The sequence below is a fragment of the Microcaecilia unicolor genome, chromosome 3, assembly GCF_901765095.1.
Source record: "Microcaecilia unicolor chromosome 3, aMicUni1.1, whole genome shotgun sequence".
Lineage (NCBI taxonomy): Eukaryota > Metazoa > Chordata > Amphibia > Gymnophiona > Siphonopidae > Microcaecilia > Microcaecilia unicolor.
In genome coordinates, this window is record NC_044033.1 from 346,286,227 (window position 1) to 346,308,074 (window position 21,848).

At 42.1% G+C, this 21,848-nt stretch overlaps 1 protein-coding gene across 2 annotated transcripts in view; it reads right to left on the reverse strand.

Annotated features, from left to right (window-relative positions):
* Window positions 1–21,848, reverse strand: part of ESR1 (estrogen receptor 1) — a 587,957-nt gene that overhangs the window by 366,614 nt on the left and 199,495 nt on the right. The window contains exon 2 of one of the 2 annotated variants that reach the window (XM_030198471.1): window positions 19,009–19,512. In XM_030198471.1, coding sequence (XP_030054331.1) covers window positions 19,009–19,436 — 428 coding nt within the window. In that variant the 5' untranslated portion in view covers window positions 19,437–19,512. Of the gene's footprint in view, window positions 1–19,008; window positions 19,555–21,848 lie in introns of those variants that run through there. The other variant, XM_030198472.1, reaches the window with a different exon arrangement.

Genomic DNA, 21,848 nt, shown 5'->3' on the forward strand with positions numbered 1-21,848 from the left:
CATGCTTTCTCGACACAATGGTGGAGATCCCTAATCAGGAAAAAACCATAAAGTTTTACCTTGACATCTAGGACAGATTGCAACTCCTCAGCAGTGATCTATGTCATCATATGCCCGTGCAATTTAATGTATATCGGGCAAACAATCAAGAAAATAAAACACCAACTAGCTCAACATTGAGCAATATAAATTATGTAAAATAGATACACCTTAGTGGAGCACTGGTGAGTCAACATCATTCTATGCCAGATTAGAATTTGTGGAATTGGCAGAATTTGAAACAAATCCAGCAATGGCAACACGTTACAAAAAATGTTAAGGATGGAACCGAGATTAATATTCGAATGGGACACAGTGGCCCTGAAAGGGTTAATAAAGAGGTGGGTGGGCAGATTTGCTGGCGTGATGCAGGTCCACTAGTGTATTAAATTGGGCTCAAGCTCAACACACAGGACATGATGTCAATTGAACTCGTAACCATTTTTTTCCTCCAGTTTCAGCGAGGGTTCCTCCAGGGCCGGTCAGCATGTATAATTAAAACACAGAAACAAGCAAGTTAAAGGTAAGAAAATTAGTGGGAAAAATATTTTTTAAAAAATAGATGAGAAGTTAATAGGATTGTAAACCCTGGCCTTGTCGTTGTTGTTATAGTCAGTACCCCTGACGACGCACTACGGCGAAACACATTTGTGTAGGGTGTGGCAGGATATTGGATTCATACCTCAACCGGGAAGAAGTGAAAAACGAAGGACAGGTGACTCAAGGAGTGTAACTGGAAGAGAAAATGGAAGAACAGATAAGATTATGTGCAAGTGATTCTTGATGGAAAAGAATTTAAAACAAGTTGGAAAAATGGTGACTTCGAATTGAATGCTTATTTACAACACATGACACTGAGGCAATATGCGATTGTGTGCAGCCAGTTGCATAACAACACATAAACCAAACTGCAGCGTCTTAGTTATTGATGGCATTTAAGGCCCATTTTACCTATAGGGAAGAACAGAACTGCAATGATTGTGTTATAAGTTGATATGCTATAATATTACCAGATGTTGATGATGGTGTAAATTGGAGTTAATTGAGTTTTTGAGGCAGATAACATAAGGGCATTAAGTGAGACAACCGAGTACAACTTAGGTTGTAGTACGAATGAGTGCATGTATTGGATGAATGAGGTGAGGTTAGGACTTTAGAATTTTAAAGAATAATTAACTATGTATATGTTTACTAAAGCAGATTGACACTATATATATTGATAAAAGTGATTAATTTAGTAAGCAGATAAATATTTGTAATCAGATTTGAAATTTGGGAACTCAGCAAGGATTTTTAGTAAAAATTAGCTATGAGATATAGAGGGTGCATAGGTACACTCAGACCTTGCACCTGCAGTATTTGCGGGTCAGCTTAACACACATGGGTTTACGCAGGCACAGTATTCTCATTTCCCCAGAGTAGCCAGTCCCTCCAGTTAGTAGAGCCAAGGGTGATCCCAGAGGTGGGTACACACAATAATGTTAGTGTCTATGACTATAACTTTAATATATTTTCCACCATTCTCTTCCTGTACACAAAGAGCAAAGACAAAGGGACTCTGGTGGCTGGCTAAATATTCTCTGAACAGGATCTGAAAAAAATCACAAGGGATGCTGGTAGAGATCTGTACAAAAGTACCCATTTATTGGGCTCTCCCCAGGTGAACAAAAACATACAAAAACAGATTGCCAATGGCTAAGTTGAAGAAGCCTGGAAGACAATTAACACTAATCTCCCTTTCATAGTCATTTTAAATTATGCTTTGCCAGCTACTCAGTGCCCCAGACAATTTTACAACATCTAAATTAATCATAGCAAATAATGAAATAAAAGTGGAGGAGTAGCCAAAATTAGAGCATCAGGCTGAGAACCAGAGAAACCAGCATCCAAATCCTGCTTCTCACAGCGAGGCTCCTTGTGATCTTGGGCAAGTCACTTCACCTTCCATTGACTAAGGTACAACTTCAGTTTTAACGGAAATATTACATATACCTGGATGTAACTTGCCTTGAGTTTGAATTAAAACCAAATACAAAACCAATAAAGAAAAAGGAAGCAGTCTTCATTATTTGCTTTCTTCTTATTGCCAGCATCAGTATTTAAAAGGGTCAATTTTCTGCCTGTAAAAACGCTGATTGCCTTGGGCAGATTTGAGACTGGATATTCAGTGCCTGGCCAAATCATATTCCGGCACTGAGTATCTGATACATCGACAGCTGCCAAAAGTTATCTGGGTTTGATTGATATTCATGGCTATCCAGACAAATTTGGATAGCCTTTTATCCCAAGGAGGTTTGATAACAGGAGATGGCATAAGCCTATCTGGCCCATTATGTGGGCTGAAACCAATAGGCGGAACTTGTTGCCCTATCAATTTCATTGCTTTGGGTATATCAAGATGGCGGTGGCAGCATTAGAGAGAATTAAAACCTCCTTGGGTGGAGTGGGTGGGTGGAGACCGGCTTCAGCCTTGTGACATCATGCCATCTCCTGTAATCAAACCTCCTTGTTTTATCTAATCCATCCTGTCTGAATAGTTATAGGAGCACCAGCATTGAATATCAGTGGTGCTGAAGTAACTACTGGCTTAGCCTTAGGTCAATGTGATTTAACCATGGAGAGCCCTCCTACTGATTACATCATGTTGAATGTTGACTCCAAAACATTTTCTGAAGACCTATTGCTTTAAATGTACATGAGGTGAAGCCACACCAGTAGTTCTTCATCAGTTTTCATGGATATTCCTAGAATTCTTGGGGTTCTGTACATGAGAGTCAGTATTTTATGTTTGACCACTTCAAATTCCTCTCAGTGTCCTGCAAATAATTTCTTATACTGTCAGACAGCCCAGATACAGAAATTCTGTGGCATATGCTCTGCTACCAATTTAAGCTTCAATTCAATTAGTGCTATAAAAAATGTCTTAAAGTAAGGGAAGCATTTCTGACTTTAAATTAAATTTCCAAAGCTAAAGTGACTCCAAAATAGGTACAATTATTTTTATTTTGAATAAATTAATATCGTTTGTGTATGGATAAATAATAGTTTTGATGATACAAGGCAATGTAGTACCTTTAAAGAAAAAGCAATGAGCTCATGAGCCAGATGTGATGATATTGTGTAAATAAAATACAAGTACCGCTAAATATTCCCATCACCCCATGCAGCTGCGTCTGCCTGTCGGGATACATGGGGAAACTAGGAAGCTGGATGTTTGGTCAACTGTCAAACTAGTTTTGGTACTTATTTTGATCATTTATTTCATTAAAAAATATCAAGCCACATTATTTTATAAAACTAGATGAGGTACAGAGATGAAAAGATGTAAAAAAAAAACATAAAACAAATACAAACAAATAAGCATGAAATAAAACAATACAATCCAAAACATTACAAATTAGCACTCAAATTTAAAACCCTATAAAATTACAAGCAAAACAAATCATCCTGAGCAAACAGATTCACCACTACATGCATGCAAGGAATTAAAAAGCTTGCATGAAGTACCAGGTTTTCAGATGTTTATATAGCATTAATTTGAAATATAGATTAATTCCTTCTGCAACAGGTTCTGACCTATTTGAAAGCTCTACGGAAGGCCACAGGAAAAGGGATGGGATTTGATATACTGCTTTTCTGTGGTTACAATCAAAATGGTTTACATATTATATTCATGTACCTAATTTGTATCTAGGGAAATGGAGGGTTAAGTGATTTACTCAGAGTCATAAGGAACTACAGTGGGAATCAAACCCCTGGTTCTCAGGCCGTTGCACCAACCATTAGACTCATTTGCTCTAGATGGTGGAATAGAGAAGAAGAAAGCAAACCAGTCCAGGAAAGGAGAGAGATCCTATTAGCCATCACACTTTAGGGCTTGCAGTAGGAGCAAGACTAGCTGGACTGATTGGTCTTTTACTGCTGTCATTTTCTGTGTTAATATAGCTAAAAAAAAAAAAAAAAAATGTTGCTAGTTGAGTTTGAAAGCCATAGGAGAAAATGTATTTGGAATGCAAATAAAATTTGTTTCAGATATTTCAGGGAAAAGAGCAATGATTTCACCATCTTTTGGACTGAATTTGCCTTACATGATAAAAGTAATGGGATGTGGAGGTAATTTTATAAAGGCTTTTATCACACATAAATGGTGTTTTACATGTATATGAGGTCTCTTGTAAAATGACTCCCTGCATACAAGTATGTGCTATGGTAAGTAGACAGATATTTGTACACAACCTGAGGGTATAGGTGTGTTTGGGGCGGAGTATGGACTGGGCATTTGGGATGTGCGTTCATTTTGCTTCACATTTTCTGGTTGATATAACTGTCCAGAAATGTCCACTGACCGGTTAAATCACTTGTTTGCGGCTAGCCGCTGATTTTCAGCAGCATTTGACCAGTTCTTGCCGCTGAAAATTGGTGGTGAGTGCCTAAGGGAAAATCGGCTATTTCAGTGGCGTTCCAGGACAGAGTCAGCACTTGGCCGATTAAGGGCCCTGTTTACTAAGATGCGTTAGCGTTTTAAGCATGCCTACAATTAGCGCACACCAGGAGCGTAGCCAGACTTCGGTGGGAGGGGGTCCAGAGCCCGAGGTGAGGGGGCACATTTTAGCCTCCCCCTGGCACCGCTGATCCCACCCTCTTGACCCCCCCTCCCGCCGCAAACCCTCCCCCGCCATCGCCTACCTTCGGTTTTGCTGGCGGGGGACCCCAATCCCCGCCAGCCGACTCTTCATCCTGCAGTCAAAAAAGTCTTCGTTCTGTTGCATGCTGACATCTTGCACGTTGTACGTGCAGGACATCAGCATGCAACAGAATGAAGACTTTTTTGCCTGCAGGACGAAGAGGACGTCTGGCGGGGATTGGGGTCCCCCGCCAGCAAAAGCGAAGGTAGGCGGCAGCGGGGGAGGGTTCGTGGGGGGGGTTGAGAGGGTCGTCGGGAGGGGGGTCCAGGACAAAATCTACGGGGGCCCAGGCCCCCTCAGGTCCCACATAGCTATGCCACTGGCGCGCACTAACCGTGTAGGCGCCTATAGGGATATTATAAGCACATACACGGTTAATGTGCGTACATGGTTAATGCGTGTTAAAGATGCTAACACGCTTATCATGTGGCTTAGTAAACAGGGCCCTAAGTGCCTATATCCAGCACTTAACCGGCCAGGGTAACCACATAAATGGGACCGCATAACACACAGTCCTATTTTTATGCAGTAACCATAACTGCTTCAGTTCTGAATATTGACTTAACTAGCTCTGTATTAGCTGACTCTGCATATTCAGTACCCGGGAATATCCAGAAATAATGCTGGCAGTGGTCATCAAAATGTTCACTGTCACTGGCTGAATATTGATCCCTTTGTGCAGGGGCAAACTGACCACTGGGCAGTTGGGCAGTGTGTGAGGGCCAATAGTAGGGGGCTCACGCTCCCCTGGCCTCCCTCTAGTTTAATCACTTTTGATAGGTGGTTAGGGACTCATGACCCTTAGTGCCCGGAGGCCCAGATCACTGTCAGTCCACCCCTGCCTTTGTGTAATTTTCTGCTCAAAACACTAGGGGAAAAAATAACAAAATTTGGGGGGGGGGGCAGTGGCGTTCCTAGGGGGAAGTAACCTGTTCCAGGGCAGAGCAAAGGGAGCTGCAGCGAACGTGCAAAATCAGCGATCTCAGAGCAGGCGCGCGCCGCGGCACCCCCCAGCGGCGTGCACCCGGGGCGGACCGCCCCCCCCTTGGTACGCCACTGGGGGGGGGTTCCCCATGTGTCAGTTAATAGTGTGCACTGTTCTGAAATAGTATCTGCCCTTTTTACAAAGAGTGTGCCTTCCTTTCGAAAGAGGGCACACGTCTAATGATATTGCTTACTTAATGAAAAATTAGAACAAAAAAAAAAAACAGAACAAAATGAAAGTTCCCATAATCATGGAAGATTGAATCTAATCCAGTCTCGATATATAATAACCGTTTACTCCCAATAAGGTCCAAAGCACTTTACATATTAAAAAAAGAAAACATCAATGATCTAAAAGACAGAGAAATAAAACAGAACATTATTACCGAGAATTATTATCACATAGTTTTAAAACAAATATGTTTTTAAACATTATCAGAAAGAGATATAGGATATATTTTGTTTTAAAACAATAGGCAAGTTATTCCAAAACTAGACAACAGGAAAAGAAAATTTGGGGGCTGTCCCCTCCCCCCATGAAAACAGGTGGAATCACAAAATATATATGTTGGTTATCAGATACATACCAACGCCTGTATTTTAACCAAACTGGCTTCAGTGTATGCAGCTGCGTTTTAGCTTTAATTTCGGCAGGAACTGTGCTGTTATTTTAGAATGACACGTGAGGTATCTATTTGTTTTTATGAAATAACTTCTGAACAGTTGTCAAAAAAAATTGACATCAATTTTGTTTTTTAGGGGGTTCGTCCTTGAAAAAGCAGTTTGTGAAACATGAGTCATGTCGGACAACCCCTAAGCCAACAAAGATAAGTGCTTTATTTTTTCTAAATAAAACATTTTTTTGGGGGGGGGGGGGGGGGGGGGGACAATTAGTAGCCAGTAAAAAACCAACATATGAAAAGACCAGTGATGATGATGATAGTGCTTAAATCTTGATGGTATGAGTTTGGTCCATTGAGTTGCACGGCTGAGGTCTTGCTAAACTCATAAGTACATAAGCATCGCCATACTGGGACAGACCAAGGGTCCATTGAGCCCAGCACCCTGTCATCGACAGCGGCCAAAAGAACAAGCAATTTGTCCAGCCCATCCTAGAAATACTGTATTCCCTTGTCCATTCAATAACATTCTATGGCTTTTTCCTCCAGGAAGCCGTCCAACCCTTTTTTGAAGTCCGCTAAGTTAACATAAAGTGGTTGTATCTGTTGTTAAATTCCAGTGGAACTCATAGTGGTGGACATTGTATTACTGGAATTTTAAAATGTTGCCATTAAAATTAAGTCTATCTATGCCATTATTCTAGTCATTTACCTGTATATTTGTGGAGGATTTCTATATTTGATGGGAAAGCATTCTAATGGATGCAAGGCGCCAAAATGGGGGCAGAAACAGCAGATCTGCATAAAAGCACACCTACATGTACATTTATAGAACAGCATCTAAGTGTTTCCATGTGGATCTGCAAAGTGGTCGTGGCCACAGGAGGGGCATGGGCATACCCAGTGTTATAGAAAGCGAGGGATCTGTGCCCAACTAGCACACCAGGATTTACACCTTGTTTCAGTTGGTGTAAACTCCCCGTACCCAAAGTTGGGCACAGATCCTGAGGTATGTGCTGTTCTGTAAAGGACACCAGTCCCAGAACACCCATTACACATTACCATTTGGCACCGATTTTTTTCAGCGTTGAATCTTGAGCGCCATTTACTGAATCCAGCCTTTGGTGTTAAAAGTTAGCATCTTTCTGTATGGAATTTACCCCTATCAGTGTCTTTGAAAATTCACAAGAGCACACATACACAACTGCCTGTGTAGGTTGCACCTATATGTAACCGCAAAGGAACTGCGATCAAGTATACACATCTGAAACTAGAGATAAGGGTAATGCATTTGATATACTGCCATTTCGATAGTTTAGCCACTTAAACATGCCATTGTGAAGACTTCTTAATACAAATGGGTGCATGGCCGTTCTTAGTTGGTGGAGCGATTTGTCTGGTTAATTCCGATAACAAACAAGACTCCTCCGTGGAGGAGTGGCCTAGTGGTTAGAGCACCGGTCTTGCAATCCAGAGGTGGCCGGTTCGAATCCTGCTGCTGCTCCTTGTGATCTTGGGCAAGTCACTTAACCCTCCATTGCCTCAGGTACAAACTTAGATTGTGAGCCCTCCTGGGACAGAGAAATATCGAATGTAACTCACCTTGAGCTACTACTGAAAAAGGTGTGAGCAAAATCTAAATAAATAAATACAATATGAGAATTGTAAAAGTGCACACAGATTTGTAGCTGCTCTGAGGTCTGCAGCTGACATCCTGGGGGACCAGTTAAATCCCTTTGAGAAGTGGATTGATCAGTCTTGGAGCTGTCACAGAGAATAGGTTGTCAGAGGGATATTGCAGTGGGAAGACAAATTATGATAAACAGAACCTTATGTTGATATGACGCCAACCAGTAGCCACACAAAACTGAATTTGAAACAAACTATAAGGGTCATGGATTTGATATACCGCCTTTCTATGGTACAAACAAGTGGTACTTAGACGCTAATGCACACTAACACAGCAACAATGGTCTAGACGCAGGACATGGTCAAGCATCCTGCATTAGTGTTGTCGTTACCAATCCTAATTACTTTCTTGGATTTTTTTTCACTGGGGCGTGTTATGAGCGGTGAATGGGTTGTTAGAAGGGTAAACTGATTAGTGTGCTAACCTTACCACATGCTAACTGGTTAACACGTGCTTAACACGAGGGCCCTTAGTGCCTCCTAAACAGGAGGTGATAAGTGTGCCTGCGTTATTTTTGTTCATTTGCCATGTACTAAAACTATATAAAAGGAAAATTGTAAATTTATGGCCCTGGTAAATCTTGAGCTTAGCGCATGGGAAAGTCCCATTTAAGCCCAGATTTTGTTGCAGTTTAGTAAACGGGCCCCCTACTTACTGTCATTCTTTAAAGACGTTGTCAGAGTCCCCATCTCCTAAGCTCAATTTCATGACAGTACAAAAACAATCTTCTGGCAAAATCTATTAGTAAAAGTCAATTAATCCAGTCAAGCAAAATTATAAAAATTAAAGGAAAAGGAGGAAAAAAACCTCAGATACTCAAGGAATGCTATCTCTAGCTTGCAATATTCAAGGTATTGCTTTTCTTATTGCTGAATGTCCTCTTCACGGGTCAGAAAAACCTCCTATTTCCTAATTTCAAAAATATTTCTTTTTTATTGTTACTTTACTATATTTTAACATGACTTTTTTCTTATATTTTCATCCTTTCAACAATTAGGACTGAAACTCAAAACCTGTTAGCAAGAGATAAGCCTTATGATTTTTTAAAAAATCTATTAGCTACATGCTCATATATTACAGAAGAAACTTGACTTTTAAATTTCAAACTGCACTAGTGAACATTTGCCATTTCCCCCTGGATTCTATGTATTCCCATATCATTTGACTAATATACTTTTAACATACAATCCTACTAACTAATAACACATACATACAATACCAATTGTGAATTATCCTATTTATTACAAAATAAACGTATGTATGTGTTACTAGTTAGTAGGATTGTACGGTAAAAGTATATTAGTCAAAATATGTGAATTTAATGTTTAAAGTGACTAATTATGGAGTACTAACCCAGTAAGTTGGTATTAAGTGGATTCTATATATGGCGCACTTCCAAGATGGTCATGCAAGTAAATTGGATAAGGAGCTCAGAACCATCAATAACTGGGTGCTAACACCAATTATTAATGTTATTGATACTCATTAAAATTTGCATGTGCATCTGGCTGCACTCTATTCTATAAGGTGCACTGTCTAACTCCCATGGCTCATGGGCATGGCGGGGTATTCTGAAAAGTTGTGCACAGAATTACAGAATACTGCCTATCCATGCCTAACATGGGCACCAGCATTAACACCAGGCTTTAGCAGGCTTAAGCCCGGCACCCAAAAGCATGGTGCGGGATCTGTACTAAACGCTAATCTATATAATGCATGTGCCCATAGGAGCCAACTTTTCAAAATTATTGGGGGTGCTAAGCCCAGTGAAAATAACACTTCCTTGCCACATACAAGGAATGTTCTCATATTGGGGGTGCTCAAGCACCCACAGCACCCACAGAGTTAGGCTCCTATGCATGTGCCCTTTATAGAATAGGGTTTACCTTTACCCACGAAACAGAAGGAACAAGCAGAGACTTGCACTCCTAAAATGGAGCAGCTTTTGCAAAGATCTTCTGTCTCATCAGAGCTTTCTTGTCTTCATTCCAGCAACCTAGAGGTGCCTTTTCCTCGACCTTTATCACTTTCAGAGGAACAAGTCCTTAGTGTAAGTGTAGTGGATCAAGGAGCTTCTCTTGTAGATATTTTGAAAGTAGTTTCTTCCACTTCCTCCTTAAGGATTTTGCTGGTCAAATATCTGCTCTCTCTCTCTCTCTCTCTCTCTCTCTCTCTCTCTCTCTCTCAGGAGACTGTTTTGAAGTTTCAGGATCACAAGAAAAGATTGAAGCAGTTGGAAAATGTTTCTTCTAAACTAGAATCTCAAAGGAGTACTTTGCAGACTGCAGTCTTTTCTCAGATGAAGGACAGTTAATCTTCTACACAGACAATGTGAACTGACTGAGAATATTGCTAGAGCTAAAAATGTAGGGGTCCTTTTACTAAGCTGCAGAAAAAGGGCCTTGAGGTAGCAGCAGGGGCCGTTTTTCCCACGCACCAGAGCCTTTTTTACCGCAGTAGGTAAAAAGCCCCCCTCCCCCCCAAAAAAATGACCACATGGTAAGATAACTCTTACCACGTGGCCATGCGGTGGGGAGCACTTACCGCCACCCACTGAGGTGGTGGTAAGGGTTTCCGTGGCAACCTGGTGGTAACTGGGCAGTGTGCGGCAATGCCCGATTACCGCTGGGTTACTGCCATGTTAACCATTTCCGGGGTTTTTATTTTTTTTCTCCAGAAATGGCATGTGCACTCGTCCCGGAACTACTGCCAGTGGCCACATTGGGCCGGCGGTAGTCCCAGAATAGCGCAGAGTAAGCAGAAGGGCCCCTAAGGGATCAATATTCAGTCGGTGATGGTGAACATTTTGCTGACTGCCATCTCAGATGTTCAGTGCTGGGCCATGTCCAGGCTTTGGCATTGAATATCTGGTTTATGCAGTGCCGAGTAATGTATGGCCACTTAAGTCAATATTCAGAACTTAAGCGCCAATGGGTTGTGTGTTTTATGTGGTGCCATTTATGCTGTTACCCTGGCTGGTTAAGTGCTGGCTCCGCTCACAGGTTGCCTCCATAGTAGCCGGCTTTCACTTTGGTGCTAACCGCTAATTTTCAGTGGTGATAACTGGTTAAGTGCTTCTGAAAATTAGAGGATTGCTCCGAACAAGCAATTTAACCAGTCAGCGGCCATTTCTAACCAGTTAAATCTAGTCATTTTGAATACTGACTAGTGAAGATTTTATTAATTTTCCTACAACTCATTATCATTCACCGTTGATATTGTTGCAGAAGCATTTTCTGGAAATGTTGTCTTTATCTGAAGTAGATGCTATTGGTATTTCAAATATTTACTATGTTTTTTTCTAATGTTGTAACCAATGATGGAGGAGAGGAGGGAACTGATATTGTACCTCCCAGTGAGGTAGATTTAACTACCTTTCTGGAATCCTCCATGGATCAGATTACCTTGAGAGCCATATTATTAGTTTAATTTGTAAAATGAAAGCACTGAAAAGTTATTTCCAGAAAAAAAGATATGGTCTTTTGTTGTCCCTAATGTTAGTAAGGTCCCTCAAGCTAGGTGCAAACGATTTCTGTTGTTGAAAATCAACTATCAATCTGGCAAAATCTGAACTTTTGAATCTTATGATGACAGATCCTCCTTCTTCGGTGCTGTGTAGGGGTTTTCCTTTCTGGTGAGCTCCTCATAGCATCCATTATTTGGGGGTTTCCATTCCTTTGGGACTTCTTTCTTTTTATAGTTTCCTTGCAAATGCTTACATAAGTACATAAGTAGTGCCATACTGGGAAAGACCAAAGGTCCATCTAGCCCAGCATCCTGTCACCGACAGTGGCCAATCCAGGTCAAGGGCACCTGGCACGCTCCCCAAACGTAAAAACATTCCAGACAAATTATACCTAAAAATGCGGAATTTTTCCAAGTCCATTTAATAGCGGTCTATGGACTTGGTGATGTATCAGAGTAATAGGTATGTTTTCTTTGATCCTCAACATGTAATTAAACTCTGGAATTCATTGCTGGAGAATGCAGTAAAATCAGTTAGCTTAGCGGGGTTTAAAAAAGGTTTAGATGGCTTCCTTAAGGAAAAGTCCAATGGATTTGGGGAAAATTCACTGCTTATTTCTAGAATAAGCAGCATAAAATGTATTGTACTGTTTTGGGATCTTGCCAGGTAATTGTGACCTGGATTGGCCACTGTTGGAAGCAGGATGCTGGGTTTGATGAACCTTTGGTCTGTCCCAGTATAGCAATACTTATGTACTTATGAAGAATTTTTTGAAAGACATGTGAGCTGAAATGAGAAGTTTATTATACATGGGGTCAATATTTAGCTGGCAGCAATTTACTGACCACCACTGATGCTATTTCCGGATATTCAGTGCGGGCCCTGTCTGAGCTTCGGCATTGAATATCTGGTTTTGGGGAGCCGGCTAACAAATAGCTGGTTAAGTCCGATAATTAGCACTTATCTGGCTATGGGTTACTACATAAGGACAGCCTTTTATGCAGTCCCACTTAACCAGCCAAATGCTGACTCTGCCCTCAAAATAGCCAGTTTTCAGTCTGGCACTAACCGGTTAAGTGCCACTGAACATTAGCGGTTAGCCAGGAGCCGTTTCTGGCAAGTTAAATCACTTTGGAGGTCTTTTGCAAAGCGGTGGTAAGCTCAACGCAGGCTTACCGCTCGCTAATCTGAAACTACCGCTGGGCTAGCTCAACAGCCCGGAGGTAGTTCCCACCCCCAGCGCGCTCCACGTCCAACACGACAAAAATATTTTTCATTTTGTAGTGCCGGTGTTTACTCGGCAGTAATCAGGCCGGGCCACATGCTGCCCAGTTAGTGTGGGAACCTTTACCGCCACCTCAATGGGTGGTGGCAAATGCTCCCCCCCCCCAAATGGCCGCTCGGCAACCTGTTGCAGTAAAAAGGGGGCCTCAGCTTGTGTGAAAAACATGTGTGCTGCAGCTTAGTAAAAGGACCCCTTTGAATATTGGCCTGTGTATGTTTAAACTCAGGGGTCTGGTGCTGAAGGGTAGAAGCAATTTTGTTAGTTTGGGCAAGCATGTCTTAATTGTCTTCTTTTATTTATTTTAGTTACATTTGTACCCTGCGCTTTCCCACTCATGGCAGGCTCAATGTGGCTTACATATACAGGTACTTATTTGTACCTGGGGCAATGGAGGGTTAAGTGACTTGCCCAGAGTCACAAGGAGCTGTGCCTGAAGTGGGAATCGAACTCAGTTCTTCCTTGATGTGGGCTACATTTGAGGTTTATTACATTACATTTTGTCATTTCGTCTATGCAATGTTCTTATGTTGCTTTGATTTACTTTGTAAATCTTTGGGAAAAAAAATGAAACAGAATCAGAAGCACAAAGTGATCTAGTACTGGATGTGCTATAATGGAGTCACAGTGAATGAGCATGCAGAGTATAATAGTATCTAGGCAATATCCCAGTTGTGAGAAAACTTTATTAATGCTGCAAATATTTGTTGGACTGTAGAGGTTACCTCCTCATTGTGTTTACAGCCTCTGTTAAAATCTAGTTAGAGCAATTTATTTATATATTGCATTTGTATCCCACATTTTCCCACCTATTTGCAGGCTCATTGTGGCTTACAGAGTTTGGTTATGACATAGTTATTCCATGATATCAGATACAATTAGTAATGTTCAAAGATTAGGTAAGGGAAGAGAGAAGGTATTAGGCAGGATGGACTGTAATAACTGTGTGGATTGGTGAGGTAGTTTTGTAAGGCTATGGGTTTTCTTTGTAGGCCTTGTGGAAGAGATGTGTCTTCAGGGATTTGCGGAAGTTATTTATTTCGTCCATGTGGTGTGCACTAGATTTGGGGTCAGATTTACAGTTCTAAGAAAGGTTTAGGACAGAAAGTCCTACAGGTAGTTTGCAAGTAAAGCTTTTGCACCGACACATGTTTGGAAGTATTGGCCCTACTCAGGCTAAACTATTAGCTGTTTGCAAATGTTTTTGATTGTAACATTTTTTTCCCTGTGGTGGATCATTTTCCTTTCCTGAAGCTGAAGGAAATTAAATCCTCAAGCAAAAATATACACTCTAAAAATGAGGCAAGCAAATTCATCGACAGTCTCATCCTATGTTTTCTGATCTACTTTGTCCAAACCTTACACATGGTTTTTAGACTGCCCCCCCCCCCCAACTGATTCCCTGACCAGACCACCCACAGATTCTTTCCAGTAGCCAATCCCGGAGCTTAACTCCCAGGTACTACACCTCAAAAGACTGGCAGGTCACAGAAAAACCTCAATGGAAACATCAGCCATTTCTCTTAACGTTTACAGATGTGGCGAGAGAGTTGGTTACCAGATCTATCCTACCCACACCTGCAATAATGTGTAACTCGGTGGGAACATTTTCATCCATGTTAAAATACTCTTTTAAGCACAGACATACTGGATTTGAAATAATCATCAGGTCTGCACACTCCTCTATACTTCTGACTATCAGCAAACAACCATAACGTGACTTAAAATTCAACAGAAAGCCCAGGTGAGTGCCATAAATCAGCACAGAAATATGAGCTGATCTTTTCTGCAACTGTTTTATTTTCAGATCTGACGGTGCATTTTTTTTTTTTTTTTTTAGTGTTGCATCACTATTTTCAGTCTTTCCAGGACCGACATGCCAAACCCTGAGAAAAACCGGGGCTCTGGGCTCAGTAGATTACTATAGCTAGCTTACCTTCGGGGCAACCTTGAGTCACTGAAAACATGAGCCTGCAAATGGCTCTAAAAGCCGAATGAGCAGTGCAAGATCATGAATCTTTTGGAGAGAATTCATTCCAGATTCATTGTGCCTGAAGAATAAAGTAGAAGAGACAGGAGTCAGGGTGTGGGGGGAACATGCCTCTTCCATATCTATAAGAAATATACGCAGTACAAGATCTGCATTGGGAGGCAGTCAAAGAACGAAATGTTTCCCTGGCAAGCATACATTTTGGTTGTTTATTGCAAACCTCAGTTGTTGGCTTTCCTGTTAGGCAAATACTAGATGACCTTCCTGGGAATCATCTTCAGTGTAAAAATGCGCAACGCCAGGGCACTTTGTGCTAGAGTCTACCTGAAAAGTACACTGCATTGCATGAAATGTTTCTTAGACAAGAGCAGAGCCCTGGGGTTTCCTATTCCTTCCCATTAAGCAAGTTTCAGCCTTGCAGGTTGTATCCAGGCTGGTTTCACTCCCGATTCCCTGTGTAGGAATTTTACTGGTTCAGAGAAAGATTTACAACAGCCTTAGCAAACTTGCCAGGCACCGGGCCACAGCCAGAGGCTCTGTTTATGAAAACAGTGGAGATAAGAATCATAGGCCAGTCTGTTTACTGGGACAGGATTATTATTTCTCTTTTGCAACATTTTCAACCACCTCTCTGCCAATTTAATTTGATTTTTTAAAAATTATCATTATTGTTGTTGGTTTTTTTGGTGGGGAGGGGGGCGGTTGGTTTTGACTTCAAGGTGCTGTTTTGTCTTCTCTTCTAGAAAGGAAAATGTGTGTGAGGATGACCACAATCTCAAGGGCATTTCAGAAAGGATTCCTGAAAACTCATGGAAGTCACATACCATCCAGCACTTTTGCTGATAAGGCAGAAGGAAAACAAAAACAAGCGTTCATTTTCTTTTTCAAATTATCAGCCAGACTACAGCTACTGTATAACACTGGTACAAAAAAAAAAAAAGAAAGAAAGAAATGATGAACGCCCAAATTTTGCTCTAATCAGAGAAATTTTGCAATCCCTCAGCAGTATTGAGAGGCAAGCAGCCTTCTTGCTTTGCAGAAGTATCATGCCAGACTGAAAGAGCGTACCACAACCCACAAAATTGATTTCGGAGGCTGCAGTTATGTCTGTGTGCATATGCAGGCGATGACAGCCAATGGTATGGGGCTCGGCTCTACAAATAACAAAATATTTGAATTACTCAGACCTTGTCTGGAGATAAAACACTTCCTTAAACCACACTGGAGACAAACATCAGAAAGCATGGTATGTGGGTGTTCCTTCTCCCTGCAAATACACTCAGAAATCACTCCGCATGGTAAAGAAAAACAACCAGTGAATCTGGGACTCCTGGAAATAGTACAGCAAGTGTTCACATGTACCAAAAATGTCCCCAATTGTATGCAATGCTAAGAAAAATGATTGCGTACTGTAAATGGCAAGGAAAATGCAGTGCAAAATGTTTCTACTTGCATAGGCCTAACCCACTGTGACTATATACTACACACAGAACCATTTACTTCCAAATGTCCCCCTCCCTCCCCCAACACACAGACTGATAAAGTGTCTTCAGTTCCTAGAAGCTCTTGGCTACAATTTCAGATCTGTTGCCATAATAACTAACCTACCTACAGACAGCAGCTCATGCCACAAAACCTAGCATCTCCTCCTGTAACCCCCATAAAGGATTGGTTGTGGTGGCCAATTCGTGACTAAGAAATTCTTTTTAAAGATTTAACCCTATGAATGCCATCAAAAGCCCTCAGCAATGTGTTAAACAACCACCCACTGCCTGCTCCCCCAGCCGCAACCACCTCACCCTGTAAGAAGACTCGTACAGAGAAATATGGACAGTGAATGCCTGCAATTGCTAATTCCATCCAAGAATTGTTCTCCTCTTATATTTATGCTTTTAAAGAAAAGTAAGAGAACCTCCTGGTGCCTAGATTCTTGTCCCCCTGATATTCAGTGCTATTTAACTGGCTAGGAATGGCACCTGGCCAGTTAAATATTGTTTAGCCGGCTAAAGGTTAATATTCAGTGGCAAATAGCAGGTTATCTCCACTGAACATTCACGGTTAGCACATACCCCTGGGTTCTGTATAGCAAGCCTAGAGATCCGCGACAAAATCTAGGCGTATTCTATAAAAATGTGCATAACTTAACTGGCTTAACAAGCTAATCAGCTTTGATAACAGCACTTAACAAGCAATAATGAGCAGTAATTGGCAATAATTAGAATTTACATGCACAACTCGCTAAGCATATTCTGAAATGAACTGTGCCTAAATCCTATAGTGCGCAGTTCAAAAGGGGTAATGGCTATGGGTGGGGAAATGGGTGTTTCATGGGTTTTCCAAAATTTACGCACGCAGCTATAGAATGTGACCCAGGGCATGCACATCTATGTGCAGAGATTTTAGCCATGGTTTTTTTGTTGGCCTTTATGGATGCACGTTGTTTTAGGTGCTAGGATTTCTGGCTAATCGTATAGGCACCGCTTATAGAATATGCTTAGGTGGAAATCTTTATCGCTTGGATTTTTTAGGCGCCATATATATAGAATCTGGCCCATAGCGTCATGCGATATAATTAGCTATTCATGAATATTTAATCACTGGCCGGCTAAGTTTAGCGGGCAAATCAGATCGCATCAATAGCAGTTCCGATCCTTTCCCCGCTATTAACTTAAATCAGCCAGCACTGAATATTGGCAATAGCCGGTTAAGTTAGAGCCGGCCAAAAAAAATCCTGGACATTCAATGCCGGTCACCAGAAACGGCCCAGCATTGAATATCTGGGGTCAGTGCTGGCCGCAGCACTGATGCGGGCCATTTATGGTGACCGGCATTGATTGCCCAGGATTTTTTTGGCCTGCTTTAACTTAACCGGCTATTGTCAATATTTAGGGGCCCTTTTACTAAGCCATGTAAGCACCCTACACGCACCCAACGTGCATTGATTCCGAGTTACCGCCCGGCTACCTCATGGCCCAGGCGGTAATTTCGTTTTTTACGTGCGTCCACTACGCGTGCCAGAAAATATATTCATTTTCTGGCATGCAGGCAGTAATCGGCATTTGAATGCACATTGAATATTACCACCCGGTTAATGCATGAGACCTTATCTCTAAGTCAATGACTGGCGGTAAGGCCTCAGACCTAAAATGGATGCGTGCCAATTTTCATTTTGCTGCACGTCCATTTTCAGACCCTCCCCCACACCAAAAAAAGGCATTTTTACAGGTGTACTGAAAATTGGATCTGCGCGCTTCCAAAACACGCGCCTACATTTGCGCAGGCCACGTTTCAGCGCACCTTAGTAAAAAGACCCCTTAGTACTGGTCGTTTAAGTTAATAGCAGGGAAAGATAGGACTGCTATTTATGCAATCTGATTTGCCCACCAAACTTAGCCAGCCATTCCTGGCCAGTTAAATAGCGCTGAATATCAGGACGCAAGACGTTATAGAATTATAAACTACTATTTACTACTATTTAACATTTCTAAAGCGCTACCAGGGTTGCGCAGCGCTGTACAATTAAAGAAGGACAGCCCCTGCTCAAAGGAGCACATTTGTAACAGAAACAGGTGTTAAAAGGTTCTTATAAATGGTCTGTGCAGAATCTGCCTCATTCTACTCCTCTCTCATGGATTATCCAAACCAAAGGTGTTACATTACAGGGCAGCATGTACTGTTCACAGTTAATGAATCTGTCTCTTAAGGTACACTGGGCACACACCGTCTAGCAACAAGTGAGCTCCTGTTGTATGTGGAGTTCTTAGTGGGGCTTCTCTGAAATTTAGTTAACAAGGAGGTGAACAAGCACAGTCTCTAAGACAAGTATGAAAGATTTCCAGAGAAGCACTTCTTATCTGATCTATTCTTTGTACAATCACCCCCGTGGTGGCAGAGAAAGGCAGAAGGAAAGAGACCCTGACTTCAGTTTGCGGATAAGACATCTTAATGCATCCACGTTTCTGACTTTATTACTATTTTGCTAGGGCTTTGTTCTCTCTATTGTCTAATGCAGAACGTTCGTTACCAATTTGGGTTGCTTCTGATGTATAATTTCCCATTTCAACTAATTAACTCTGTGCACACTGATCAGAAGGTGTTTTATTATCTCTCACAGCATTTCATTTTTATCAACTTTCCTGGTGACTGCATTGTCATGGCTCCTAGGAGACCCTTCAAGAGCAAGGCAACTAGTGTATGTGTCTGAATTCTCTCAATGACATCCTACTAGAAATAATTCAATGGTAGGTTTTACCTGTAGAAAGCAGGAGGGCCAGTTTCTCTCATTCCAAAGGCACCCTGTTCGTTCTCCAGGTAGTAGGGTACCTGCTGCCCTTGCTGGTGGATGAATGGTGAAAGCTGAGGAGCTGTCTGCAAGAAAACCACAGGGCTGGGGGATATGTTGTTCAAGGAATGAAGCCCTCCCAGGCTACTGGAGCCGAACGATTCTGAACTGGCTGCATAACTGAGGCTAGCAGAACTGTACACGGGACCAGCCGCAGCAAAATCATAGGCAGAGCCTTCCGGATAGTTAAAAATCCCTGTCCTGTTATTGTCCACGTACATCTCCGTGAAGGGTCGCTCGAGGGGTATCTTCACTGGTGGCCGGCTCAGGGTCTCCAGTTCAGTGGCTTGGATCTGGTGCAGAAGAGTGACTCCAGGAGGCTTGCTGTGAAGGGGCATGGTAGCACCTATTTGCGGCCAGCAAGCAACATGGCTGGTCAGTGTCCGGCGGAGGGATCAGCACTCGATGGACCGCCTAAAAATAGAGGAGAACCTGATGTGAGTCTTGGCAGAAATCCTGTTTTAGCTTTGCACCACACAGGTATTCAACTAGTTGCTCTAGTGAAAGAGGAGAATACAAGCAGGCACTGTGGAGCTGTGTAAAAGTCTTGCTCGCTCTCTCTCTCTCTCTCTCTTTCTCTCTGTCTTTCTCTCTCTCTCTCTCACTTTCTCTCTCCCAACTTGAAGTACTTTTCATCTGAGCTAATATGCATTACAAAGGTGCTGGCAGCCAGCCAAGGGCTGCTGTATTGCATTGATATTAGTTTAAAATATCACTTCAGGCACAACTAGCTCTTGGAGCAGTACCAAATAAACGTTTCACTGCCTTTTGCTTTTGCTCTTTGCTTTAATAGGTGTTTAATTAACTTTTCCACTTCAGAAGACCCCAATGTTTGAAAGCTGGACAGGGAGAAAATGGTGCTCAGCCCTTTGCCAGGCTGGAGAGGCCAAGCCCCGTGGTCAACCTCCTCCAGGCTCCTTGCCTTTTGTGTCTCGCCAGGCTCCATTCTATCTCCACTTATCTCTCATATTATTTGATTCATTTTCATGTTTGTTAGAACTATGTAACATGTGCATGCGATGACCCTGAGACTGCTGCAGCTGAGATAGGAGGAGGTCAAACTATGTGCATATATTTGCTCATCCTGTTAAGTTATATTTAGCATGCAGCTCTATATATCAGTCATGGACATTACATTAGGAAAACTCTTATACTACTACTAATCATTATAGCGCTACTAGACGTACGCAGTGCTGTACACTTGAACATGAAGAGACAGTCCCTGCTCGACAGAGCTTACAATCTAATTAGGACAGACAAACAGGACAAACAAGAGAAGGGAATGTTAAAGTGAGGATGATAAAATAAGGGTTCTGAACAAGTGAATAAGGGTTAAGAGTTAAAAGCAGCATCAAAAAGGTGGGCTTTTAGCTTAGATTTGAAGGCGGCCAGAGATGGAGCTTGACGTACCGGCTCAGGAAGTCTATTCCAGGCATATGGTGCAGCAAGATAAAAGGAATGGAGTCTGGAGTTAGAGGTGGAGGAGGAGAAGGGTGCAGATAAGAGAGATTTACCCAGTGAACGGAGTTCCCGGGGAGGAATGTAGGGAGAGATGAGAGTGGAGAGGTACTGAGGAGATGCAGAGTGAATGCACTTATAAAAGTCAATAAGAGGAGTTTGAACTGTATACGGAAATGGATAGGAAGCCAGTGTAGTGACTTGAGGAGAGGGCTAATATGAGCATAACGACACTGGCGGAATATTAGTCGTGCAGCAGAAGTTTGAACAGATTGAAGAGGAGAGAGATGGCTAAGTGGGAGACCTGTGAGAAGCAAGTTCCAATAGTCTAAGCAAGAGGTGATAAGAGTGTGGATGAGGATTCTGGTAGTGTGCTCAGAAAGGAAAGGGCGAATTTTGGTGATATTATAGAGAAAGAAACCACAGGTTTTAGCAGTCTGCTGAATATGTGCAGAGAAGGAGAGGGAGGAGTCGAAGATGACCCCAAGGTTATGAGCTGATGAGACAGGAAGGATGAGAGTGTTATTCACAGAAATAGAGAATGGGGGAAGAGGAGAGGTTGGTTTAGGTGGAAAGATAAGAAGCTCAGTCTTGGTCATGTTTAGTTTCAAATGGCACTGAGACATCCAGGCAGCAATGTCAGACAGGCAGGCTGATACTTTGGCCTGGATTTCTGCTGAGATTTCTGGTGTGAAGAGGTAGATCTGGGAGTCATCAGCATAAAGATGATACTGAAAACCATGGGATGAGATCAGAGTACCAAGGGAAGAAGTATAGATGGAGAAAAGAAGAGGTTACAGGACAGATCCCTGAGGTACACCAACTGACAGTGGGATAGAAGTAGAAGAGTATCCACTAGAGTATACACTAAAAGTACGCTGGGAGAGATAAGAAGAAAACCAGTAAAGAACTGAGCCCTGAAATCCAAGTGAGGACAGTGTATCAAGGAGTAGGCTGTGATCAACAGTATCAAAAGCAGCAAATAGATCGAGAAGGATGAGGATAGAATAGAGACCTTTGGATCTGGCCAGGAACAGATCATTGGAGACTTTAGCAAACACTGTTTCAGTTGAATGAAGGGGGCAAAAGCCAGATTGAAGTGGATCAAGAATAGCTTGAGATGAAAGAAAGTTAAGGCAACGGCAGTGAACAGCACGTTCAAAAGTATCTTGGATAGGAAAGGGACGAGGGAGATGGGGCAATATTTGGAAGGACAGGTAGGGTCCAATGAAGGTTTTTTTAAGGAGTGGTGTGACTACGGCATGTTTGGAGGCATCAGGAACAGTCGCAGT